This window comes from Chelonia mydas, chromosome 26 (assembly GCF_015237465.2).
Source record: "Chelonia mydas isolate rCheMyd1 chromosome 26, rCheMyd1.pri.v2, whole genome shotgun sequence".
NCBI classification, from domain to species: domain Eukaryota; kingdom Metazoa; phylum Chordata; order Testudines; family Cheloniidae; genus Chelonia; species Chelonia mydas.
The window spans coordinates 5233853-5260543 of NC_057859.1; the positions used below are offsets into that span (position 1 = coordinate 5233853).

General features: G+C 51.5%; 2 protein-coding genes across 8 annotated transcripts; one reads left to right on the forward strand and one right to left on the reverse strand.

Moving 5' to 3' along the window:
- Positions 1 to 292: 292 nt before the first annotated feature.
- Positions 293 to 6666, reverse strand: PBDC1 (polysaccharide biosynthesis domain containing 1). Of its 2 annotated transcripts, XM_043536565.1 has the most exons (7): positions 6529 to 6666; positions 4625 to 4690; positions 3277 to 3336; positions 1888 to 2028; positions 986 to 1097; positions 536 to 644; positions 293 to 501 (listed from the first exon to the last, which is right to left on the reverse strand). In XM_043536565.1, exons 1-7 carry the CDS (start codon positions 6592 to 6594, stop codon positions 477 to 479), a joined length of 579 nt encoding a protein of 192 aa, XP_043392500.1. In that variant the 5' UTR covers positions 6595 to 6666; the 3' UTR covers positions 293 to 476. The 2 variants fall into 2 exon arrangements, with proteins under 2 accessions (XP_043392500.1, XP_007066369.3); XM_007066307.4 differs by having other exon boundaries at positions 293 to 644; positions 6529 to 6664.
- Positions 994 to 17670, forward strand: NPM2 (nucleophosmin/nucleoplasmin 2). 6 transcript variants are annotated; one of them, XM_043536559.1, is made up of 12 exons: positions 994 to 1005; positions 8824 to 8828; positions 9089 to 9139; positions 10639 to 10717; positions 12077 to 12162; positions 13156 to 13275; positions 14078 to 14171; positions 14796 to 14929; positions 15683 to 15711; positions 16209 to 16245; positions 16878 to 16949; positions 17583 to 17670. In XM_043536559.1, the coding sequence occupies exons 4-11, from the start codon at positions 10654 to 10656 to the stop codon at positions 16920 to 16922; spliced, it is 609 nt and encodes a 202-aa protein (XP_043392494.1). In that variant the 5' UTR covers positions 994 to 1005; positions 8824 to 8828; positions 9089 to 9139; positions 10639 to 10653; the 3' UTR covers positions 16923 to 16949; positions 17583 to 17670. The 6 variants fall into 6 exon arrangements, with proteins under 6 accessions (XP_043392494.1, XP_043392495.1, XP_043392496.1 ...); XM_043536560.1 differs by lacking the exon at positions 8824 to 8828 and having other exon boundaries at positions 9079 to 9139; XM_043536561.1 differs by lacking the exons at positions 994 to 1005; positions 8824 to 8828 and having other exon boundaries at positions 9079 to 9139; positions 10634 to 10717.
- The last annotated feature ends 9021 nt before the right edge of the window (positions 17671 to 26691 follow it).

Below are 26691 nucleotides of genomic sequence, written 5' to 3' on the forward strand. Positions count from 1 at the left end.
ATCGGATGAGCTGTAGCTCACATAAATTGGTTAGTCTCTAAGGTGCCACAAGTACTCCTTTTCTTTTTGCGAATACAGACTAACACGGCTGTTACTCTGAAACCTGTCAAATTTGTCAGTATTTTATCCTGTAAAATAGTTTGCATTTACATAGTCTCTCCCCTGAGGGAGAGAGTCCAGGATCATTTGCTCTGCTAGATTCCAACACTGCTTTCATGAACTCAGGTCAAATTTAAGACCAATTACAGCTCTAGCTTTCTACCACCTCCTGTAGCAGGAATTAAGCCATTACAGCACAGTAACATTTATTTACAGGGTGCTTAGTAGTTAACATAGCAGAAATGCTGCCATAAGAGCACCGCAGACAAATTCTCACATTGAAGCCCAAGTCTTGTTTGTTCTTTCTCCCTCCCCTGGGTAAGAGTCCACTTTATATGACTGCTCCTGGCACCAGGGAATCTTCCTCCTCACCTTTCCTATCCATCTCCATGTGTGGCTAGTAAAGTATTTCCATCCCTGTCCTCATGCAGATAGTCCTCTCTCTACAGCAACAGACTTTATTTCTGTGGCATGGCTGTAAACAACATTGTTATAGCCCTCTCTGTTACGAGCTGTTTCAATAGCAAAGAACTGGATCCTGGTGACTGAAACAAAGAAAAAAAATCTGTTTACAGCAGGTTAAGACCTATTTACCTAACAGACCCCAGCATCCACAAAGCAGAGACTTACTCGAACATAAGCTTTATTCACACCACCCTGCACAGCATTGCCATGTAGGCTGCCCTGGGCAAGAGACACCAGGGGTCTGGAAGCCCTGTGAGCTAGGATTTCCCAGCTCTACAGCAGGGACTGTGGAAGCAGCCAGAGATCCTGATCCAGCCAAATGCTCTGGGGGCTGGCAAGCTCCCTGGCACAGAGCAAGCCTCAATGTCTACACTGCCCAGGTCTGAGAAGAGGAGGAGGGTGTACACAGGTACTTACTTACCAAATATTGTGTTCTCTTCCGTGTAGTCCTTAGTACAGTCCAGACGGAGCAGGGTGCCATAGTTGAAGTCTTCAACTACCCCATCAAACTGCATACAGAAGGGGCGCCATTTCTGGAGAGAGCAAAGATAACTTTCAGCCTTCTTTCTAGAACTGTCCTCATCTCCCTACAATGGCCTAGGGAGCTCCACTGTTGGGACAAGACCACTGGATTCAGCTAGAGTGAGCAGAGGCCAGAATCACTGCAGGGTTTCCTAGACATCCTGCCCAAGGTTTCTCCAAGGAGCTGGTGCTCAGGAATAACTTCCACACTTCCTCAATAAGAAAAGGAGGACTTGTGGCACCTTAGAGACTAACATTTATTTGAGCATAAGCTTTCGTGAGCTACAGCTCACTTCATCGGATGCATACAGTGGAAAATACAGTGGGGAGATTTATATACAAAGGAGAACATGAAACAATGAATAGCACTGGCTAGGGCTGGATTGTGGGGGGCTTCAGTTTGGGAAAGTCTCTCTGAACAGTGCAATGCCAGCAACCCCAGGTTGGAGCGAGAGATCTGTAGGTACAAATCTAGTACACAACAGGGTACTAACAGAGGAGCCTCAGGGTAGCAGGGAGCACTTGTGCAAGAGAATAGCAAGCATGTTGCTTGCACTACATGGCAGCCAGAGTTTTTCCTCTAATCTCCATTCCCCTTTCACAGCAGCCGGAAAGCACCTTAGCTTTTGTTTTACTCTTGAGTTGAATACCACTATCCAGTTCCCCTCTGGCTAGACAAATGCTCTCCTCCCCAGAGAGAGGGACTTCCCCCTCACAACCACTCAGAGCCAGAAGCTCACCAGCATCATGGACAGTTTGAGTCCCAAAGGGTGACGTTACACATACATATAAAGCACTGACCGCTTTGGCTGCTTCCGATTTGAGCTCCTCTGGGTCAAGCACATCGATCTTGAGGTCACCAAAGCTTTTCCTAAACCCAGCATAGATCTGGTCATCAACTTTTGTAAGTTTCAGGAACTTGGGGTCAACAGAGGAAATAAGCTATAAGGGAAACAGATTAAATGAGACAAGACAAGCAGCAGGGGGGTGGGTCACTAGAGCATTTATGCTGAATGGGAGGAAAAATATATAGGGCTTTCAAACACAGTGGTAACCCAGTTACCACTCCCTCCCTATCTCAAAGCAGGTGCTACCTGCTCTTATAGAGCCAGATTTTAACAAAAGCCCTTCACTCAACAACCTGAGCTCCTCTGACAATCTGGCCTCGGTACAGGGCGCTCTTCCAAAGTCTGGCCCAGAGTGTCTATCACTTACAGCTGACTACCCCTCAGGTCTCTGCCCCAGGTAGTCACATCTCTCGGTGGTTCACTTTCTCAGACTGGGCCCTGGGCTGCAGTCCCCCACCTGATTACCTCAGCAGGCCTGACTTAGGGCCAGACCCTGCAATTCTGTTCCCTCCAGGAACAGTAACAGTGATGTCCAGCAACCAAGCAGCTTTCTTCAGCACAGAAGCATTTCAGAGCAAACTGCTGGGAGCTAAAGCGGGAAGCACTGCAAATGGTACAAGTGACTTTAAAACAATCAGCAGTCTATGTTCAGCCTGATGCTGAGACTTACCGTCCCCCGGAGCTGGGGAAGGCGCAAGCTTCATCTGACCTGGACCTGTCCATGTTAGAGCTGACTGACCACTTTCCCCTGCTTTAGGCACTGGCACTGTGATCTTACCCAGTCCTTTGATCACTCCTTTTTAAAGAACCCATCACTTTAACCCTTCCCTCTGCAGTGCTCAGCACTAGCCAACTTCGGTTTGGAATCTGTCCTGTAATTTCCCCAACCCAGTATTTGTTAGGTTGCTTTCCTCACAGCCTCCTTATTAGATCAATATATTCATAAGGGAAAAATCTTACAAGCCAATACATAGTCACATTCACAAAATTACCACACCTCAGTCTTCATTTCCAGTACCCACAGAAAAGAGAACTCATTGGCTAGAAGCAAAGTGGCTTCTGGTGTCTACAGCACTCCTTGCTATTCCAGCCCTGGGCTCCCCACACATAGCTGTGCCAAAGCCCCTCAATCCTGACCTTGAGCCCCCTTCTGCTATTTTAGTCCGAGGCCTCTCTCTGGAGAGACTGTGAAATACGCCAGTCAGGTAGTGGCTTATTACAAGGATAATATCCGTGGGTTATTTTTATTAAAAGAAAAAGCCCAAGAAGCATGCTAGTCCCATCTCAGCCCCACTGTCATATCTATTTATGCTAGAAGGCCAGCAATTTCCCGTGGACTTACATTAAAATAGACTTCAGCGTGCTGATACGCTTTCATGGCCCAGATCATTTCTATGTTGGGCTGCAGAGAAAGAGAGAAAAAGCTGTGACATCACCTTACATGCTGACCTGGCTCTGTGTCCAGCACCTTCCCTTACCTAAGCATTTGTGACAGTTTTTGTAACACAGATAGGGCTTAGGTTTCCCCTATGATTTCCTGTCTATGTTCTTTTCCACTTCCTGTCTCAAACAGGGGAAGGCTTGTTGAGCATATGAAGAAAGCTGCAAGAGTAGCATCAGTCTGAGGAGATACAATTTGAGGGCTGCTTTTATGCTAAAGTGCCTTATCAATTTAAGATGCAATTCAAACTACACATCAATTACACTTTCTCACCACTGAAATGCAACCATGGAACTAGGGTGACCAGAGAGCAAATGTTAAAAATCAGGACAGGGAATGAGGGGTAATAGGAGCCTATATAAGAAAAAGACCCCAAAATCAGGATTGTCCCTATAAAATCGGGACATCTGGTCACCCTGCATGGAACGTGGAAGTACGGTAGTTGTACAGGATTGCCAAACAGACAGGAAGTGGAAAAGAACACAGACAAATGAAACCGTAGGGGATACCTAAGCCCTATCTACATGACAAAAATCAAATGTTTACACGTTTCAGCGCAAATCATGTCTGAACATGTTTTTCCCCCCTTGCCTACAGGGACGACGTTATAACTGGGTTAGAGAACAATGTTATAAGCAGACACACCTAGGCTAGAACATATTTCCCTAACATGGGTAGCAGTTTTTTCTTGTCCACCCAGGCAAGAATAAGCTACTTTATACCAGGTTTTAGCCATCTCCATGTTTCACAACCATATTTCAACATGATTAAATTTGTAGTGGAGGCAGACTGTAGTTATTCATGTTAGAGTTTAGATGGGACAAATAACACAGGGGGATGGGATCTGGTGTGAATACAGCACTGGTGAGAAGTGCCCATTTGACAGCTTTGGAGACTGAAATACTGTGCATATCCAAACGGGCACTGACAGGGCAAGTGTCCCCGTCTACCCACCAAATGCACTGCCAAGCTATGGGATCTTTAGCAATCACAAGTGATTCTTTGTATTCATCTGAGATAGCATCAAACACAAGGACTGGGAAGTTTAAAAAACCTGGAGCACACGCTTTCAGGCAACAGCTTGGAACAACTCGGAGGTCAAATACCCCTGAGGTCTCAGTTTCATGATGTAACAACTACACATCAATGAACGTAGAACTCAGTGCTGCTCCTATTCAGCACCTTTCTTGGCCCTGCAGAAAGACGGCCCTCTTGGCCCCTCACCAGTGCCCTCTCTGGGGATACTCACATCATTGCCATAGGCTTCAGCTGGCGGGGACAATGCATGGGCTGCTGCCACAGCTTCACCGGCTCCCTGCACGTGAAACAAAGAGAGATGACTGCTGTTACAGCCACAACTGGAACCACACCAAGAAATAAAGAGAACGTGGGGTGGGTTTAAGTTGTATTGAAACAAATAAGCACAACCAAATGGCGAATCTGTATCCCGAAGGAGTCAAACAAGCATCATCAGGGTGCAGAAGACTGTACAGAATCCTTGCTCTGAAGAGTTTATAATTCACAAAGGAGGGGGAAAGGGCCTAACATAAAAGCAAACGGCAGTTGTACAGGGCATGCACTCCTTTTACTCCTCACTGCAAAGAGCAGTCCCCGTCCCCCGAGACCCACACATACGTGCAAAGCTAGTCTATGCCTGGATGACGTCCAGAGGGAGGGGGGGCAGATGGAGGTACACATTATGCTCTCCCTTCTAGTGCCTAAGGGGTTACAGGGCACTGTGGGGCTCCGGCCCAGTTAGACACAATGAAAATTCATCTACAGAGCAAAAACAGGGATGTGACATAAGGATAGCGCCCGAAGAGACAACTCCCCCCTCGGTGCTCCTGTGAGGCAACAAACTCCCCGTTCTGCCCTTCAAAGGTTCTATCCCCCCATAAAGCCTTTGTTTCACCATGAACCCTACTTACAAGGGCTCTGCAGCCCCATGCGCCCCTACAACCAGGACTGTGTCCCCCTCCTTTCAAGGGCTTCATAATCACCAGGACTCTAAATCCATCCCCAGGGCTTCTCCCCCACTTAGCATCTGCAACCCGCCCCCTCCTCACACACACACTTTAAACTTCCCCCAACCCCGCCCGGAGCTCGACCCCCCACATCATCGAACCAGATCCCCCCCCCGGAGCTCGACCCCCCCATCAAACCTGCCCCCCATCACCAAACCCCCCCCCCCGCAGAGCTCGACCCCCCCCCCCCCCGCCATCAGCAAACCTTCCCCCTCCCCCCCCCGGGGCTCGACTCCCCCCCCCCCCGCCATCAGCAAACCTTCTCCCTCCCGCCCCCGGAGCTCGACTTCCCCCCCCCCCCGCCATCACCAAACCTTCCCCTCCCCCCCCCCGCCATCAGCAAACCTTCCCCCTACCCCCCCCCCGGAGCTCGACTTCCCCCCCCCCCCGCCATCACCAAACCTTCCCCCTCCCCCCCCCCCGCCATCAGCAAACCTTCCCCCTACCCCCCCCCGGAGCTCGACTCCCCCCCCCCGCCATCAGCAAACCTTCCCCCCCCCCCCCCCCGGAGCTCGACCCCCCCCCCCCCCGCCATCACCAAACCTTCCCCCTCCCCCCCCCCCCCGCCATCAGCAAACCTTCCCCTACCCCCCCCCGGAGCTCGACTCCCCCCCCCCGCCATCAGCAAACCTTCCCCCTCCCCCCCCGGAGCTCGACCCCCCCCCCCGCCATCAGCAAACCTTCCCCCTCCCCCCCCCCCGGAGCTCAACTCCCCCCCCATCAGCAAACCTTCCCCCTCCCCCTCCCGGAGCTCGACTCCCCCCCCCCATCAGCAAACCTTCCCCCCCCCCCCCCGGAGCTCGACTCCCCCCCCCCGCCATCAGCAAACCTTCCCCCTCCCCCCCCGGAGCTCGACCCCCCCCCGCCATCAGCAAACCTTCCCCCTCCCCCCCCCCCGAGCTCAACTCCCCCCCCATCAGCAAACCTTCCCCCTCCCCCTCCCGGAGCTCGACTCCCCCCCCCCATCAGCAAACCTTCCCCCTCCCCCCCCGGAGCTCGACCCCCCCCCCCCCCCCATCAGCAAACCTTCCCCCTCCCGGAGCTCGACTCCCCCCCCCCCCATCAGCAAACCCTCCCCCCCCGGAGCTAGATTCCCCCCCCCGGCGCTCTCGGACCCGCTTCTCCTCACCCGGGTTCCCAGGCGGGCCCCTGCAGCGGCCATGCTGCCTGTGACCTGTGACCTCTGACCCTCCATCGTCCCCCTTCCGCCCCAGCGGAAGCTGCCCGGCCAGGGTGGTCACTGAGCATGCGCACAGCCGCGCTCGGAGGCGTGGAAGCGTGGCGGGGAAGGGCGCATGCGCAGGGGGGGTGGTGCCTAACGCGCTTCTTGCTGGGCAGATGCCTGCGTGGTATTGCGGCGCCCCCTGGCTCCCTCTGGCGGCAGCTCCGGCGCATCACAGCCTGGGGCCCCCAGCCCTGTCCCGAGGACCCCAAGGTCCCAGTCCTGCCCACATCCCAGGAACCTCCCCCCAGGACACCAGGGTCCCTCTCCCACCTTAATAAGAATAATAGCATGCAGCTGGTGGGGAGCATTTTCCAGCAGTCAGGCTCAGAGCACTTTACAAAGGAGGGCGGTCCCATTATCCCCATTTTACAGATAGAGAAACTGAGGCAAAGAGCTGAGAAATGGACTGGCCCAAAGTTACCCAGCAGCAGAGGCTGGTCTAGAACTTGTCTCTCTTAAATCCTAAGCCAGTGCACTAGCCACAGCACCTCTTCAAACCTACCTTGCTTTCTATCCCCTTACTTCTGATCCCCAAACACTGGCCTGTATCAGGTGGGCTACGCCTGACTCTCAGTACCTGCAGTTGTATTAATTGCAGTTGCTTCCTTTGACTTGCAGAAGGCAATCACGCATCCGCGAGCAGGGTTCTCTCAGACACACATACCGGTAAATTACAAAGCCGGTATTTCTTCCCTAATGTGGCTGGGCCTTTTGCAAAGTACAGAGCCATTTGCTGTCAAAATTCAGGCCCAAATTCCACAGTCTTCTCCATTTTTATGGGAGAAGAATATTCCCTTGGGTTGAAATGTCTAACCCACCCACTCTGCTGCTGAGAACTAACCAAAAGGAAGCATAGCAAAGGATCCCCCCAGCAGGGCTTAATTTGTGCCAGTCCATGCCAAGGCTGAGCCCCGGCACCTCTAAACCTTGGTAGTTCGTAGCCCCGGCACCTCGGCTTGCCGCATCAGTTATGAAAGAAAAAAAAATTGCTTAAACTCCAGCATCTCTTTCATTACAAATTAAGCACTGCCCAACAGCCATTGTTTTTGTGAGACCTACAAAAATCAAGTATGTCATAATTCCCATGCAATCTCTGTAACCACACTATACAAAGCTATGCTGGTTCTGTACAAGCAATTTCCATACCAAGCCCTATTCCTAGGCAGGGTGACCATATGTCCTGTTTTGGCTGGGACAGTCCCCTTTTTAAGCCCTGTTCTAGGCGTCCCCCATAGGGGGGCGTGGAAGAACATTCAGGGGGGTCTTGGGAGAGCGGCACCATGGTGGGGTCCCCTGGGGCCAGCCCCGTGTGGGGGTGGAGGGAGAAGGGGATGGGGAGTCCCTCAGGCCAGCCAGTCACATTTCACTTGGGGAAATATAGTCACCCTATTCCTAGGGCTTTGCTCAGTTCAACAGTGTAGCTCCCATAAGGTGCTGTTTTGACCAAACTCTTGGACACAATTATTATTATTACTATGTGTTGTTTGGTGCCATTCAATAAAAATAAAAACAGCCCCTGACTCAGTGAGTTTACAATCTCAGTATTATTGTCACCTGTTAAAAGAAAAGGAGTACTTGTGGCACCTTAGAGACTAACCAATTTATTTGAGCATAAGCTTTCGTGAGCTACAGCTCAAATAAATTGGTTAGTCTCTAAGGTGCCACAAGTACTCCTTTTCTTTTTGCGAATACAGACTAACACGGCTGTTACTCTGAAACCTGTCACCTGTTAGTGGTTTTACAGGGGGGCTTAGGGGCTCCAAACCCAGACCATTATGCTTGCAGCTGTATACATACAAGTATGAACCAGCTCCTGCCCCAAAGAGCTCAAAGTCCAAATAAACACGACAGACAACTGGTAGGAGAGACAAAAAGTGACTTACCTAAACTCACACAGCACCACAGTCAGGATTAGAACTCAAGTCTTCTAGTCCAACATCATAACTAGTGGACTACAAAGGTTACACCGCTGCAAACAGCCTAGAGTCCCTCCGACTTCGGCATAGCTGATTCTGGGCTCATTTTCTAAATGAGGAAAGAAGTGACTTACTGGCCTGGATCTTGCAACCTTCTCCACACAAACAGACTCTCGCTCACATGAAGATCAGCTGACAGGACTGAGGCCTTGACTGATTTCTATACATTCCCTTCTCGTGGGAGACCTGGGATTTTGATCAGTGGGTTTCTTTCGCTCATTAGTATCTGTGACGCATTTGCAACATGAAAAGTGCTGTGGACGTGCTAGATGCTAATGACCAAGATTTGATTTCCACGGTTGCATTCGGCCAGGGTGAGCTTGTGGAACTTTCTCTCTTTGGAGGGAAAGGGCTGTTCCTCCTTAAGGCCACATTTCAGCTTCTAGCAACAAGACTGAGGCTGATTGGGTGAAGTATTCACCCCACTCACCTGATCTGACTTTATAAGCAGCTTGAGGGGATAGGTCTCTGTTTGCAGGGGGTGCTAGTGCCAGTCCTTTAGCAGACTGTTTTATGTTGTGTGAGTGAGGTGGCGCTCGGTAAGTGAGTTATCAAATACAAATGTTAGCAAACACTTATTTTTCCTGTAAAGCTTCCTCTGGCAGTTAGCAAGGTCTATGTCCTTGGGAGAGATGTAACCTGAGGGTACTGTATTGTGTGTCCTAAATGTCTCCTGGAAGCAGAGATTTGCTGTCCTCTTATGTGTGGCTAGTGCTCAGGATGTCGTGGTAGGATTGCTGTAGGAACTCAAAGGGATTAGGCTCACAACACTGTGATGTTTGGAGAGGGTATCCCCTAGCAATAACCAGGGACACAACAGTGATGCTATGAAACTGTATCTTGCCAGTGCTGGGGGAAAGCAGGGCTCTGATTTCATTGGACCAGCAGAGTAACTCCCTCTTAGCAAGCAATGAAAGAGATGAGTATCTTGCTATATCTCAGTGGCTGTGATAAATGCAGGCCAGGGTGAGCAGTCTTGTTGAAGTCAATAGCAATGCTCTTGACGTTAAGGATCTGACTTCTCGGGCTGCTGAGGAGCACCCTCAACTCTGCTTGAAAGCCATCTGCTCTATAGTTGCTTGGCACCACTTACAATCGGACCCTGCGTGTTTGGGATTGGACCCTTTGTTGCTCTTGTTTTACTCTGCTAATAAACAATGGCTACTACAGTTTGTCGTGATCCTGCCACAAAGAATTGCTGGTGCCCTGGCTAAACGCCAAATGTGTTTAAGTGTCCAGTTCTGGTGTTAAAAAGGTGCATACAGAGATTTTGCTCAATTTAATAAAATCACTAGAAACGACATGGGTGTAATGATGCTCACTCTGTAATATGGTAACACCCTGTTAAACAGAGATCTGGTGATTCTATCGTTGGATTATGTCTCTCTAAACAAAAGTTCACTTTTACAATGATTGTTTTTGTTTCTGATAGTTACCTGGCAAGGATTTGTAAACTTTTTTAAACTTCCAAAATAAATGGGGGGAGGGGTTGTTGGAAAAACTAGAAATGGTGCAGAAAAGAGCCATACTGATTTGAGGGCTGGAAAATGTCTCTTGTGCTCTTTGAGTCTCTCAATCTCTTTAGTTTATCAAAATGAAGATTGAGCGGTAACTTGATTAGTGTTTAAGTAATGTCATGGGGAGAAAATACGAGGTCCTCAGAGTCTATAATCCTGTGGAGAAAGGCATAACAAGACCCAATGACTGGAAGCTGAAGCCAGAAAAATTCCGGTTGGAAACAAGGCACAAATGAACAGTGAGGGTATTAACCATTGGGGAAAAACTGTGATGGGAATGGTATATTCTTCAGATCCAGACAGAATTTAGTGAAACCCAAATTATTGAGTTCAATACTGGGGAAACTGGGTAAAAACTGAATGGCCTGTATGATACAGGGGGTCAGACCAAAAGATCTAATGTTTCTTTCTGGCCTAAACTCTGTGGAAAACTTAAATCCTATATCAGTGGGGCTCTTGCAAAGTTTTCTAGCCTAGTAAAGACTACACTCTGAGTAATGTCTTCTTCCTTCCCATCAAAGCAAATCCTAGGAACCATGGCTCTTAACAGTAGTGCCAACAGCAACAGTAAATCTGAGAAGCCAGTGTCTCTAATCTGGGGTAAGAACCTGTCTCTCATGACTGTTTCTGAGGATATAATTGCTGTGTATACTGTGACTAGGAGCCATGAATGCAGCTGAAATACGTTTCCATTGACTTGTCCTGCCTCCCATCTGCTTGTTTGTGTGTCCACCTGTTGCATCTTGTTGCCTAGACCAGTGGTTCTCAACCAGGGGTATACGCGGAGGTCTTCCAGGTGGTACATCAACTCATCTAGATATTTGGCTGGTTTTACAACAGGCTTCGTAGAAAGCACTAGCAAAGTCCATACAAATTAAAATATACAGACAATGACTTTATACTGTTCTATATACTATACACTGCAATGTAAGTACAATATTTAATTCCAATCAATTTATGTTTAATTATATGGTAAAAATGAGAAAGTCAGCAATTTCTCAGTACTAGTGTGCTGGGACACTTTTGTATTGTTACGTTTGATTTTGTAAGCAAGTAGTTTTTAAGTGAGGTGAAACTTAGGGTAGGCAAAACAAAGCAAAGGCCTGAAAGGGTACAGTAGTCTGGAAAGGTTGAGAACCACTGGTCTAGACTACAAATGCAGAAGGGCAGGGAGGACCCTATGTCTTCCTGTACAGTGCCTAGCACAACAGGGCCTGACTACGGCCTCTGTGCTACTGCAATATAAGCTGTAATAACTAGGTGGCTTTGGGCTATTTCGGGGAGTGTCTTGCATGACTCCCCTGACAACCACAGCCCTCGGCTGAAATGAAACCACACTTCCAAGGGGCGGTGAGTCTCTGCCTCTCGGTGACCAACCAAGTAACTGGAATCCTTGAGAACCTGCCCCTCTGGAGGCATGCTCCAGTGGTAGGTATCTGGAGAGCGTGCTCCTCTGGAGATGAGGATGTGCTTAGCTTGTTGTGCTTAGCATCAGGACAGCCATCTGCCTGAAAATCATCTCCGTACCGTCTCCTCTTTAGTCTCTGAGTTGAGCAGTCAAATTACTTCTTACCGCCTTAAACGACCATCCGATTCTCCTTCTCCCACCATAATCTCTTAGGAAGTGAACTCTTCCCCTGTGTCTTACGCATCTCTTGGCTCCAGTTGGTCAATACCTGTGGCCGCTCCATGGGACAGTGTTCTGGCTCTAATATCAACCTGCCTGACAGGAGCAAGAAGCAGAGGGATGCTTTGGGGAGCCAAACTCCTGCCTCTAGTTTGGGGCACTTATGTATTAGCGGCTTCTCTCCTGTCTCTTCTCCTACCCCTTACCAAAAAGGAGGTGTGATAGAAGCACCGTCTCCGACACTTCCGCCTAGACGTGACTCAGCCCTATCTCCGCTGAGAATGGGGCGGGTGGTGGGCGGAGCGGACCTGATGGGGCCTCTGCCTTCACAGGATGTGAACTAAACCATGAGACGCAAACCTATACGTTCAAGATCCCAGACGAATGGAAGTATGAGCAGCAGCTGGCCCTGCGGACCGTGAGTACCTGGCCTGCCCTTGCCCGTAGAGGGTTATCGGGCAGGGTGTGGATGCTGGTGTTTGAAGTGGGTAGCTGAGCACAGGCTCAGCAAGAGCAAAAAGCTGGAAGCTAATATAAGGACATGGAGCGGAACAGAAGACTCCTAATCTAGGTACCATGATGTTCAGATACGACCAGTCCCACTCCTGGAACCATCTGGCATGCAAACCTTGCAGGGACAGAAGAGAACGGCCTCATTATTCCCTTGCCTGGGGCAGTGCACTCATTCATGCTTGTGGACGCTACTAGTCCGATAGCACCTGTACCATGGGTCTCTGCCTGGCAATTCAAAGGCCACTGCCACCAGGCCAGCCTGCCCAAGTCCATTCAGTGCAACCAGTTCCTACAAGGCTGGCCTGCTCCAGCCATAGAAAGGAGGGGCATGGTTTGCAGAGGCGTATCTATGCTCTGTGTCCCACTGTCTGCTCCTGTGTTCATGTCCACAAGGGCTGCCGTGGAAGAGCAGCCTGTGCTGGGTGACTCCTCCCTGGGTTGAAGATAGGCCTTAATTCTCCCACTCCTGATCTCTGCCAGGGTAAATGGCTGCCCTGATCAGTCTGTCGAGGAAGCCCACTCGCCCTTGGGCCTGGCAGAAAGTGTGCTGGAGCTCTAATGAGCAGTGGCAGCGTCTTCCTTGTTGGCTTATAGGTTTTAGTAAGGTTGCCACCTCTGAGACCCAAAATACCAAGACACCACCTGCGCTCATAAAACTGGACAGCTGGCAGGGTGTAAGGAGCACCCTCCCAGATTTCCTGGGACAGCAACCCCAGGGGGATGGTCCTGAGAACCTGCATGGGGCCAACCCTAGGCTAGAGCCCTATAGGCTTGTCTGCAACCCTCCTTCCCAGGTCTGGAGTTTGGCGGGGGGAGAAGTCTAGAGTTGGTGCCTTCAGGGATGTTGCTGGAGTTCTGCCACTAAAGGGGTGCTGATGACTCATGCTTTCACCCAAAGATCTGCCTAGGAGAAAAAGCTAAAGATGAGTTCAATGTTGTGGAGATTGTACCCGCCGAGGACAGCCAGGACACCACGCCTGTGCCCCTAGCAACTCTGAAACCTTCAGTACTGCCAATGGTGAGTGCCCACTCATCAGTCTCTTCAAGGACTCTGGTGGGGGGACGACACTGAACTGGGGTTAGCTCTGATCAAGCATAAAGCCCAACCAGAGATGGGCCTGAACAAAAACACAAGATCTGAATGGCTTGTGGACAGAACCCTGCAGCTTGGCTCAGCTCACTAGAAAAGGCCGGACTTGGAGCAAACCCAGATGTTGCCCTGGGCAGTGGACAGGTTGAAATAGCAAAGGGAGGCTTGATGTGGCAACAGCCATTTCGAGAGGGGAAAAATGCATGAGCTGAAGGCTGAGTGCACCCTCTCAGCCTTTGGCCCCTGGCAAAATAAGCGTGCCTTCACGTCCCCTTCCTCCTGAAGACCTGCTCTCAGATCCTGTCGGGCCTCAAAGCACACCTGCTTTCCAGGTATAGCTTCTAATTGAGTCTGCAGCATAACCTGTTATCAGCCAGACACTGCTGCTTCCCTGCTGGCCGGTGAGTCAGCAATACATGATGACTTTCCCAGCTAACAGCCCTTCTAGGCAGTTCAATCCTTGCCCTGAAGAGCTTACAAAGACCATCACTGGGGAGATGGTAGCTTTCCCAACAGGCCAGGACACTGAAAATCCAGCACTGATAATGCTCAGCCGTGCATAAACCAAGTCCTGTGTTGTCTCTAAATTAACTAGCCCTAGTCTCTCCTAGGAGGGGAAAAGCATAGGGGAACCTACCGGCAGGCTAGGGCACTTGTGTCTGTGGGCAGTGCAGGAGGATGAGGGGGAAAGCTGAAGGCCCATATAACCTGCGACCTTAATCTCTTCCAGGCCACCATGGTGGGGGTTGAGCTGACTCCTCCTGTCACCTTCAGGCTGAGAGCTGGCTCTGGCCCAGTCTACATCACCGGACAACATGTTACATGTAAGCGAACGGCGCAAGGTGGGAAGAGGGGATCTGAGCCTGGTGTAAATGTAATGCAATGCCCATTGGCTCCAATGGGAGCTGCACTTGAGGGATCTACTCTGCCCCCTAGAGGATGTCCAAGGTCTACCCCAGGGCCAGTGCCTATTTTGGCCCCCTTGGGAATTCAGTGACTTTCCACCATCTCCAGACACGGGAAGGGCACAACATCCCACTGTCGGAGCAGGGGCACTGCATGCCTCTTAACCACAGGTTCTCTTCCCTCTGCCCTACCCTTTCCTCTAGGCAGGATGGCTGGCAGGTGTGCTCTGGGGATAGTGGCTACTTCTAAAGACTCCCACTCCTACCAAGAAGCCACTAACCCTCAGCGACACATCCAGGTCACTTGAGTTGTGCGGCAACCTAAGTTCGCAACAGGGCCAAAATTGGCTCAAGTTAGCGTCAGGACTCCCTCCCCTTGGAATGGGGAGCACTTCTGCCACAACTGACTGCGGCTTCTCGGGCTTGCTCTAACAGGGCCCCAAATAAAACCAAGTGTGTGAGTCCCCCAATACGGGCAGCAGCGTGTATAGCTGCTCTAAGGGTGTGTGAACAGCTCTGAGCCAAGGCTGCTCTGCTTTGCAGTGGTACCAGATCTCTCCTGGGATGAGGAGGAGGAGGAAGAGGAGGAAGTGGCAGAGGAAGAAGAATCTCGGGAGGATTCTCCCCCCAAAGCCATCAAGCATCCAGCTTCCAACAAGCAGGGTAGCATTGCCAAGGTACTGCAGGAACCGTCAAGCTAGGAGCAACCACTGTCGGTCACATAGCCCAATTCCTCCCTGGTGGCACCACTAATTCCTTGGTGAACCTGTTGGTTCTGAATCTGTCCCTGGGTATGGAGGTGACCAGGGAGAGAGTAGAGTGAACTCGTCTCCTGGGCCTAGCGGAATCTTGCTGGCTCACCCAGTGAACCCTGAGAAGTGGCTGATGTTCTGCTGGAGGTGATCTCTCCAGCATGAGACTCCTGAGTGCTTGTGGCCACTGAAGACTGTATTCCTGTCCCCAAGAGTCCTGGGGGTATTAGTGTAGCTACTATATGTAATGTTCTGCTCCCTAACCTCTCCTTCCCGCACCCCCACCGTCAAATGAACACCCCATCCTTCAATGCTGCTGCCCTAACCTGTTGCATAGTATTGCTGAGGGTTTAATAGCTCTGCTGTAGCCCAGAGGTGGCTGCATTTCAGTGGTGGGCATATAGCTTCCAAGTCCCTGCTATCTCTGGAATGTATTATATGGTGCTTGGACCCCTCCCTTCACCTGGGAAAGTCCCACATAGATGGACAGTTTTCTTGCTGCTACAGCTAATCTATGCCTGTGCAATAACCCATTTTCCTGCTGTAGGGACAAGTTACACAATTCTTCCTACTCTAGAGAATTATGCTCGGGCAGTTCAAAAGAACATCCTCTCTCCACCTGTCATTTAGACCTTGTGCTAGCCTCGTCAAATTTAACTCAATCTTTCTTCTTCCCAGAAGAAGAAGATGGAGAAAGAGGAAGAGAAGTGAGTATAATCAATGGTGCGGGAGACAGTCAGATTCTGGATAGCACCCTCTAGATGAGATGGTGGGGATACCGCCTGACCGATCTCTGGCACAGGTAGAAGCTAAGGATCTCGTGGCAAGAGGGGACTAGAATTCCATAGGCCAGGAAACAGTGACATTGACTAACCTCCAGGTCTATGGGAGATAACAGCCTTTTGGCTAGTCCCGACAGTGCTGCACGGGTACCGAACTCTGGTAAATAGCAAAGGGATAACTGTCCTGTGAACTGCTATGGGAAATCCCAGAGGAATGCTGGCATGCCCTTATCCCCATCACACGTGCCCAAAGCCATCTGTTAGGGTTAAGTAGCTTCATGCTAAAACCTAAACACTAACAGCTGGATTGTCCCAGGGAGAGGCAGAAGCTCAGTACCTGTAGGTAGATCTGTGAACTTCTGGCATGAGTTTCCAGGAGTGAATCTAATCTCAACGCTTCTCTTCCCTTCTCTTCTGAACAGCAGTGTTCCTTCTGATGATGATGTCCTTCCCAGCAAGGTAAGAAGCCAAGCAGTGATCTCTGTGCCCCTTGGGACAAATGGAGGGAGAAACATGAATAGCATTAATACTGGCTTGAGAAATGTTTCGCTGTGGAAGTCTCTTCTGAAGCAAAGGTGGCTTTTAAAGCTGTCCCTCTGCTCTGCATGGGGCTCGTGTTTCCATTTCATCTGTGGCTGCTTTATCTCTGCTTTGCTGGTTGACTAGTATTAGTCAAAGGTTAAAAAGTCACTCCGCAAATGACTCAGTCTATCTAAATCACGTGCTTAAAAAATGAGTACCAAATATTCTAGCAGCTGGTGGGTGCCTGTCACATGCCACTATCTGCTTCTAATTAGCTGACAAACCCTGAAATAGGGCAGACAGTCAAACATAAAACACGACCCTGGCAGGAAAAATAACTAACAGGCATATGGATAACTAAACCTGGGCTTAGATCTGCACGCTCGCGAATTAGCTCTTGCGGTCCAGTTCCAATGTCTAATCACTTGCCATGTGCTGTTGTGGGAGCAATGCAGAGTAGTTCTGCATTAACACCTTGGCCTAGTGAGTAGGTGCCATGGAATCGGGGGGTGCCTAGCCACTGGCCCGTGCTACTCTAAAGCCATAGCCTCGCTTCGTTCCCTTTGCAGGGAAGAGGAGCTGGCAGAGGGAGAAAGCCGGCAGTGAAGAAATAGACTGATCTGCAGCGAGGCGTCTACGAGGTAAGGCTGTTCTGCAAACCCCAGGCTGGCTGAGTTGAGCAAGCCACCAAGATGAGGCTTTGCTACGGAGGTGAGAGCTGATGGCTGTACTGCCACGGAGAGACCAATATCGTGTCCCAAGTTCCCCAGGCATGCAGAGGTTAGAGGACCCATAACCATCTGGATGCACCATTGTCCTCTCTTGGGGCAAATGCTGGAGGCCCCTGCTACAGCTAGTGGTGCTGTGTGGGAAAAGGGCTAATCAAATGCCACCTAATTGGGGAAGGGTATTTAGGGAGAGGACTAAGGATTACAACACAACAGGATAATACACAAGGTAGAATCCTTCAGGCAGGAAGCTACTGGCATAGTATCTAGCTGCCAGCAAAATGGTCTAGCAGCCTATGCATGGAGCTTAAAGGTAGGACTCCCAGGCTCTGACTTACTGTGTCGTTCACTGCTCTGAAGCTACCCAAATGTCCCTACTGTGCACTGGCTCTGAACCAACTGGAATCGATCTGTGGGTCAAGGTAACTTTGTGGGAGGCACAAACTAGTGACTTGTCTCCAGAGAACTCATCTGGCACAGAAGTGCTCCAGGACTTTGCCCTCATACCATGCTATGATCTGACTTCTGTTTCCCCTTGCCTTCTAGGGCCTAGTACGGAAGAGACCAGAGATTTTTTTGGTGCTGTTTTCTGTAAATGTCGTTAGAAAAAAAATAAAGGGCCTTTTATTTTGCACCCTGGGTTTCACTTTCTTAAGCCTGGAAGAAGGTGGGGCACCTCTGGACACAGCAAGAGCCTCCAAGGAGCCAAAGCCAGAATTTCAGGATGGACTCAGGCCCCACAACTAGCATCAGATTTTCCTCCTTCAGCAGCTTCAAATTCTAGCCATAGTCTAGTCTTGGCTGCACACCTTGGATCCGTCCATGTTCCACTATCTCCCCATAGCCTGGGATTTGCAGGCATAGTTGGTAAGAGGTTTTCAGACACAATGACAGCAAGGTGAGGCCTTAATGCTTCAGCTGCAGGTCATCTACCAAACCAGCAACAGCAGTGGGTGTTCTGCTGTCGGGACAATTGCCCAGCTTGTATTGGGTCACGTGATGAGAATACCTAAGACTTCCCCCTTCAAATCAAGTGGAGGGGCATGACCTGCGTGAACAACAGCAGGTCAGTGTAAGACACCTTGAACACCCAGTAGAAACTGCCGATTAGCCATTGCCAGCTCTCCTGCTGCATGCTCCAAAAGCCCGAGCTAAATCTTCTAGACCCTTCCTCTTCAGGATGAGAAATAGCTTCCAGCCTCCTGGGCTGGAGTCCTGACCTGCAAAGCAGCTTGATCAGCTGTGGCAAAAGGCTGCTCTGCTGGAGTGAAGGCCCAGTAGCCCAAGAGGCCGCTCTCTCCCGCAGCGTAGTACTGCTCTGGTGCTGTAGAGGACAGCACCGCAAAAGGAAAGAGCTCAGCAGCAGAGGTTTGCGGGGGGGGCTCCCAGCTCTCTGTGGAGCATGGAATGCAGTTTCATGGGCGAATGAACATCTGCCAGCTCTTTCCGAGCCCAGTGAGACTGGGACGGCATCTCTGGCTGTGCAGGGATGCTGGCTAAGTGAGCGGCTGTATATCTCTCTCGTTTTCCATGGAGAGATCCCATCTGCTTTGGTAACAATGCGTAGCCTCAAACTCACTCCGGTTCTGATCCTGAACCAGCTCATGGCAGGGAGCCAGCCTTTTCCTCAGGGGTGCTGAGAGCCATTAAACCAAACTGCAAATCCTGCATATGATGGAAACCACTTCAAGCCAGGGGGGCAGCAGTACCCCCCCCAGCACCCCTCGTTCCAGCACCTATGCTTGTTCAGAAATGTCACCCTACCCTGCCAGGCTAGAGCCCCAGAGATGGCACTGGTCTCTGCTCAGGTGGTAACTGGAGGCTGCTAGGGCAGACTCCCCTCTCTCCCCTAGTCTGCCAGCTTCCTTCTACCCCCGGGAGCCAGCTCAGACTATTAATAACCTAGATTTTCTTGCCTGTATCTTTGTCAAGACCTGGGGCAGCATCTGTTACAGCCATAGACTGAGGTCAGTGTGGGGTATGCCAGCCTTTCCCATGGGCTGTCAGTCTGTGCAGCTAGGAAGTACGACACCTAGAACAGGGAACATGGCAGTGAGGAGACAGGGCAGCCTCTGCTGCTTGGCAGGCACCAGAGGCCAGTCTGTGCCCAGGGCTGTGGGGCTGCACTGGCAGCCAGCAGACATGACCTACCTGGGAGCGGTACAAAGGGAAGGGACTGCAGAGTGAGCAATGTGCACATGGGGCTATGCTGGCTGGGTGCCATCTGCCTAATGCAAGGGCTTCTCCTACCAGGGATGGGGACCCCCCACGAGAGGGCAGCCTGCCCCTCAGCCATCCCTGGCCTACTTCTGATCCCACGGGGCTGTGCACAAACCTCCCCGCTCAGCCTGACTGAGCCCCCTTGCTGTCCTGCATGGAATGTGCAGCAGAAGCGCTGTGGGGAAGGGGCTGTCTAAAAGGTGGTCTCTGCCTAGCTGCTCCTGCAGTAGTTGGTCTCCCCCCTCCCCCCCTGCACTGCATCTGCAGGAGGGGAGCTAAATAGGGGCCACTTAACATGTGAGCTGGGGTCTGACTGCTGAGAGCCTGATGGAGGTGGTGACAGGTTTAGTGCTGGGGGGTGGGGAGCAGGAACAGAGGCTTCGGATACCAAATCCAACTGCTGCTCTGCTGGCCAGGCTCCCAATTTGTCCAGGGCTATAAAAACTCTGCAGTCCCAGAGACGGATGGCCACGGATGCTGGGTGGTCTTCAGCTTGCAGTGCTGGGCCACCCCATCTCTGCCTGGAGCCGGGGCCTGGGGGTGCTGCTGTGTCACAAAGTGAGAGTAAGGGGCAAGGGCTCACTGAGCTCTCCACTTCCCTTCAGAGGCCTTTGTTGGGGATGGCTACTCTCCACTAAGACCCCATGGCACCCACTTCCAGAGGCGGGGTCAGCTGAGTGGGGCACGGCCTGGAGTCTGGGCTCTGACACCCAACCGCCTCACAGGGCCTCCAACCCAAGCCCAAACGTCTGCACGCCCATATTCTAGTACCACATCCCAAGACTGAGCCGGGCTGTCTCTTAGCATAGTGCAGACGGACCCGTAGTGTCCCCGCAGGCCTGACTTACAGCCACCACTGCTCTTCTGCTGCTGGCTCCTATGGCCCCAAGCCTGACCCCCACTCTCCGCTCCATCTCTGCCCCTCCCAGCAGGGGAGTGGAGCTATCTGACCATTGAAAATAGGCAGTGAAGAATCCACTGCCCCTGCCTAGAATCACCTGTGACTTTGGCTGGAACAGCTAGGTCACGCTCCAACTCTTGGCCAAGGTGCCATGGGATCTTTAATAAGCAAGATTGGCCAGGGTCTTGTTTTGATAACCCCAGCTAGTACCTCCAGCAGCACCAGGCCCCCTGTGCCAGCTGGGGCATCATGTGCTCCCCTAATTACCAGGTCACCCACAGAGGCAAATCCATCTGCTCCATTTAAGGGACGCAGTAAAGTAGGTTCCTGGCTCTAGGAGTGCAGGGCTGGTCACCCAGAATGGCCACCGTATCTGCCTTCTATTCTAAACAGACCTGACAGCCCCTTCCTACCAACTCCAAAGCCATGCCAGGACAAACTTGTATGCTACAGAGGCGGAACTGACGCGTAACACAGTGAGGGTCTCCTGCAGGGTAACCAGAACCCAGGAGTCCTGCCTTCTGCTTTGGGTACAAGACCATCCAACCCAGATATTAAGCTCCCCTCCCAAGCTTTTCCAAACTTTTACCCTACCGTCCTTGGCCAAAATGTCCCTTGCTGCCCCTTTCCTGTGTGTGGCTTGGCTGTGATGCTGCACCCCAGATGCAGTTGCATTTCAGTGAAGGAGCCTTTTATTGGTGCAGTTTGTGAAGTGCTTTGGAATAGCTGGCACCCCTTACACTGTAAAACATTCATCTTCATTGCCATTAGCAGTGGTGCCAGCACAGATCACCCCCACAATGCTCTGGAGTTTCTCCCTGAAGCAGTAGATGCCCCTCTCTTAAATGCTCATACCCTAGCAGACAGCTCAAAAATCCCTATAGGAGAACCCCCATCACCCTCTCCTCCCCCCAAAACACACACACACACACACACAGTCTGTCCACAGAGTAACAAGTGTGGCTGTGAATAGGAGACAATAGAGGATTACCAAGCAGCAGGAGAGACAATTATAACCCATTGGCCTGGCCTTGGTCTGGAGTTAGCAGGTATTTGTGGCAGGTCTGCCACCCCTCGGAGCATAGTGGGAGACTGCTGTGCTGCGAGATTGGCTCCAAGAGGGGAGCAAAACCTTCTACAAAGGCCAGCTTTAATTCTCTTCCAGGTGTGTGGCAGGGAGCCTGGACCTGGGGGAGGGGGGTGAGCCAAAAGGGATTGCTGCTATCCCTGGGGAGTGGAGGGGGGTGAGTGGTGGAGGGAGGGGGAGAGAGAGAAAATGAATGAGAGGGATAGGGGTGCAGAAGGGAACATCTGATCAGCTGTGTACTACACACACACACACAAAATGTACCCCCCTTTAGCCCCAGGCATTGCCATGAGGGAAAACACAGACTCAGCCCATCATTCTCCCTGGGGAGATGAAACTGAGGAAAGATGGAGTAGCAGAGAAAAGCATGCCAGCAACAAGATCTCCCAGGCTGCAGAGCCAGCCTCCTGGGAAAGGCTGGGATCCCCATCCCTGGGAACCCACAAAGCTATACTGCGTGGAGAATGCACTGGAGAGGATGCGCCTGCCCTGGCTTCTGGGAGAGAAAGAGACGAGATGGGGCTTGATGGGGCTCTTCCCTCTCCACAGTCTGATCCCAGCAGATCTTGCTGTTTAATACTCATCCCTGGTCTCATCGCTCTCCCTGGCCTGAAATGGGTGGCTACTTAAATCACTAAGACAGAGGGCACCTGCATCCCCTATTCAGGACGTTCCTTATGGGAGAAACCGAGGCAGTGTTGTTTAGACTGGGCAATAGAAGCCAGGTCCAGCATGGGCCGGGGAGAGGGGACAGTTTGAACTAAAGCATATTCTTCCCACCTCTGCTGAAGTGCCAAGGCTTTGGGCAACGGTCCATGAGCCAGAAGATGGGGAGCTAGACAGAGTGGCAGGGCAGGGTGGTCATCTCTTGGGATGGCCCTCCACCCTGGACTGCAGGGACAATCATGAACTTGATGTGGCCCTCCTGCTCCCCGCTGGCCCCTGGCAGCAGCCCCAAAGTATCTGGGGGACTGGCGCAGCATAGGGATGCCACAGCAGGGCTGTTACCACATGGTCCTGGGGGATAAAACCTACACAGTGGCAGCACCCTGTATGGGTACCTCTTCCCCTGCACTGCGAGCTCCTTTCAGCAGGGGAGCTGATGTGTCAGCAGGCCCCTGTTAAACCAGGAGATGTCCCAGCATGGCCCATCCAAGTATGAGCCCTGGGTGGCATGTTCTCGGGACCCTGTTCCCCGCTGGCATTGCCCTGCTGTTAATGATCTACTTTGGCCCCAGCATGCAAGGGGAAATCAAAGGCTGGAAGTGGAGGGGCTGTGTGAAGGGCTCGGCCCCTGTGAAGATGGAGCCCACCTGTCGGGGGCTGAAGTCACACATCCAGCAGCCGACAAATGGGGACGCCATAAACACTGGAAGCGTGAAGCCACCATCGGGTAGCTGCCGGCCAGACCGCGTTGCAGGGTGAATCACAGCAGCTGCCCACACAGGTCCAGTGCCCAGCTTCACTGCAGCGAGGGCCTCCTGGTTACTCAGGAAGGCAAAATCCTCATGGGGGACCCCACAGAGACTGAGCTATTCCCTGAAACCGCTCCTCAGAGCACAGAGCCTGGAGACTTTCAAGAGGAGAGGCGGCTGGAGAAATGAGGGCTACAGCAGCAGCTCTGTCTCCAATAGGTCACAAGAGGAGCCCAGGAGCGGTAACCAGGCTGGAATGCTCCTGCTCCAGGCGTCATCGTGGGATGCTGCTGGATGGTTGGCTTGGGCAGGGCAGGGCTGTAGGGAAGTTAACTCTGCCTGACAACCACGAGGTCCCTTCCTGTAGCAGGCAGCCTCTCCGGGCAGCCTCAGAAGCTGAAGGAAGCTGAGCCCCTCATTGCTGCAGGGCTGCCTGTGATCCAGTTCCTTGTGGCAGCTACAGGCCCACGTGGGGCTGTGATGTGCCGAGAGATCCCCTCCCTCTCGCAGCCGGGCACGGTGGCTCTCCGCAGGCCATCACTGCAGAAGGTTTTGATAGGAGGCACGGCCCCCCATAGGCTCTCATCTCCCCGCACAGCCCGCTTCCACAAACAGGCCCCTCCTCGCTGTGCTCTCCAGCAGGTCGATGGCTGCTGGCCATGTGTTGAGCCCACCGCACCTTGGACATGCCCCCACCACAGGGAGGGACTGCCCCTCCCTCCCTGCGCGATGAGAACAGAGAAGCCCACAGGATGAAGAAGGGAGACACAGGACCTGTCCATCAGGGTGTAGGGAGCCCTGCAGGCTGTGCCCAGTGCCAAAGGTCTGTGCAGAGAGCCCCGGGGCTCCCCAAAGGCTCAGCACTGGGGGTGCTGGAGCTGAAGAGTAATCCCAGAGACTGGCCTGTAGGGAACAAAGCCTTTATTAGAAAGGCTGCCCCACTCTATTGAGCTTAGTGGTGGCCTGGAGACCACAGGAGGAGATGGTGAGGGATCTCTTGTTTGATCTGTTTGACCTCAATTGTACGCAAGGCCTGAGAACAAAATTTTGAAAGAAAGCGCCGTTAAGGACGTAGAGGTAAATGGTAATTGGGATAAAATACAACATGATTTTACAAAAGGTAGATCATGCCAGACCAACAGGATCTCTTTCTTTGAGAAGACAGACAAAGGAAATGAAGTAGATCCAATCTACCTTGATTTCAGTAAGGTACGTAATAGAGTTCCACATGGGAAATTATTAGTTACATTGGAGAAGATGGGGATTAAGATGAGAAGTGAAAGGTGGATAAGGAATTAGTTAAAGGGGAGACTATAAGAAGTCATACTGAAAGTTGAACTGTCAGGCTGGAGGAAGGTTACTAGTGGAGTTCCTCAGGGACTGGACTTGGAATCAGTCTTATTTAACATTTTCATTAATGACCTTGGCACGAAAAGTGGGAGTGTGCTAATAAAATTTGTGGATGACACAAAATTAGGAGGTATTGCCAATATGGAGGAGGACCGGGAGATCATACAGGAAGATTTGGACGACCTTGAAAACTGTAGTAATAGAAATGGGATGAAATTTAATAGTGCAAAGTACAAGCTCATGCACTTCAGGACTAACAACAAGAATTTTGCTATAAAATGAGAACTTAACAGTTAGAAACAACAGAGGAGGAGAAAGACCTGGGTGTATTGGTCGATCACAGGATGACTATGAGATGCCAACGTGATGTGGCTGAGGAAAATCCTAATGCAGTCCTGGGATGCATGAGGCGAAGTAGTTCCAGCAGAGACAGGGAAGTGTTATTACCATTATACAGGCACTAGTGAGAGCCCTCATATGGAATACTGTGTGCAAGTCTGGTCTTCTGTGTTTAATAAATTTAGACTGGAACAGGTGCAGAGAAGGTATACTAGGATGATCAGAGGGATGGAGAACCTACCTTAGGAGAGGAGACTTAAGGAGCTTGGCTTCTTTAACCTAACAAAATGAAGGCTGAATGGAGATATGACTGCTCTCTATAAATACAGCACAGGGATAAACACCAGGATGGGAGAGGTAAAGGCCAATGTTGACACAAGAACAAATGGATATAACTGGCCATCAGTAAGTTTAGGCTTGAAATTAGATAAGAGTGAAGTTCTGGAGCACCCTTCCCAGGGGAATAATGGGGGGAAACAGTCTAACTTGTTTCAAGATTGAACTTGATAAGTTTCTGGGGGGGCGGGGTTTATAATGAGGTGTCCTACAATGGCACATGGCCCATCCATGACAGCTATCTCCAACAGCTGGAGATGGGACACTAGATGGGGAGGGCTCTGAGTTACTACAGGGAATTCTTGCCCAGGTGTCTGGCTGGTAGGTCTCACCCACAAGCTCAGGGTCTAACTGTTGTTTATGGCCAGGAAGGAATTTTTCCCCAGATCAGGTTGGCAGAGACCCTGGGTTTTTTTGCCTTCCTCTGCAGCATGGGGCATGAGTCACTTGCAGGTTTAAACTAGTGTAAATGGTGGATTCTCTGTAACTTGACATCTTTAAATCAAAATTTGAGGACTTCAGTAATGCAGCCAGAGATTATGGGTGGGTGAGGTTCTGTGGCCTGTGATGTGCAGGAGGTCAGTCTAGATGACCATGATGGTCCCTTCTGGCCTTGAAGTCTATGATTCCACTTTTGGTCGTATTGAGCAATTCAGTCCTTGGTTCGCTCCTTTGATTCGTCGCATTGAGAATTTTGGCCCTGGGCTCTCCCCTTTGATTGGTTGCATTAAACAGCCCTTGGCTCGCTCCTCTGGTTGCGTTGAGAGGGTCCATGCTCTGCCCTTTAACTCCCTCTGGCCGTTGTTATCAGCCCAGCTGACTCGTGCATGCTGGCCTCCCCCTGCACTGCCCGGCAAGCAAGTCAGCCGCCGATAAGGGCCCCCACGTGCCCAGAGGATCCACACGAACGGCAGCCTTGAGCAGCAACTCCCCCAGCCCTGCCTATCTCTCTGAGGTTTCATCAGCAAGATGAGCGTCAGCCTGCAGGCACAATCTCACCCAGCTCTTTATTGCCCACCTCCAGTTTGCTTCTTGGCTGTACAGCTCTGGAGGATGGCTCTGAGCCAGTGTCTCCAGAGACTGACAGGGATAATGCTGCCTGCATGTGCAGCACCAGATCCAGCCCCCTGAGCCCTGCTTCATGGCAAGGAGCCCCCAGCTACTCTGGAGGGGCTCTGCTATGGGGACCCCAGAGAGACCTCTCTGAGCTACCATCAGCCCAGATGGAGACCCTGTGCAGCGAGCAGGCTAGAAGACAAACAGCAGAGGCAGAAACATACATGCCTCTACATACATGGAGCACAGGGCTTCATGTCACTTCTGGCCTAACAGCAGAGGTGATGGCACAGACCACGAGGTGGTCATCGAATACCGGGTCAGGTGTCCTATGAACCGAGAGGGCATCACACGCCCACATAGAGCATCGTGTGATCACATAACAAGCACGTGACTGGACCACTAGACCATCGTGGGACCATGGAGCATCGAGTAGCAGGATGTGTCGGAAGACATACCACCGTGATCAGCACGCCCTGACAGCCACTGAGCCACGTGAGATATGATTGCACAGGCTCTGAGTGACCACTTGGGGACGTGTCACTCATGCTACCAGTCCAGAGGACCACGTGTCCTCTCAGCCAAGGACCGAGCACGGGACATCATGGGACCATGCCACGCTGAACCATTCACCTGTGCAACCAACTGGACATGGGACTGCATATGGGCCCTTGTGATCATGCAGCACCGTACCACTCACTCTGTCACACACCGTGACATGTGATTACACATAGGAGATCATGTGATCACTGCGTACTCTGCCAACTAAGAGGACATGTGACCTCTCTGAAACCCCCTCTCCTTTAGGAAGTCGTTCCAGGTAGTTTCCCCAGCTGGGGGTTCCCTCCTCCAGACCGCGCTGGTGCTCCCCTGCCAGCCGTGGCTACATGGCAACCTTAGGCCCCCACAAGCATGTTCACATCAGTCGTGCTGGGTTACGTGGCCGCTGGT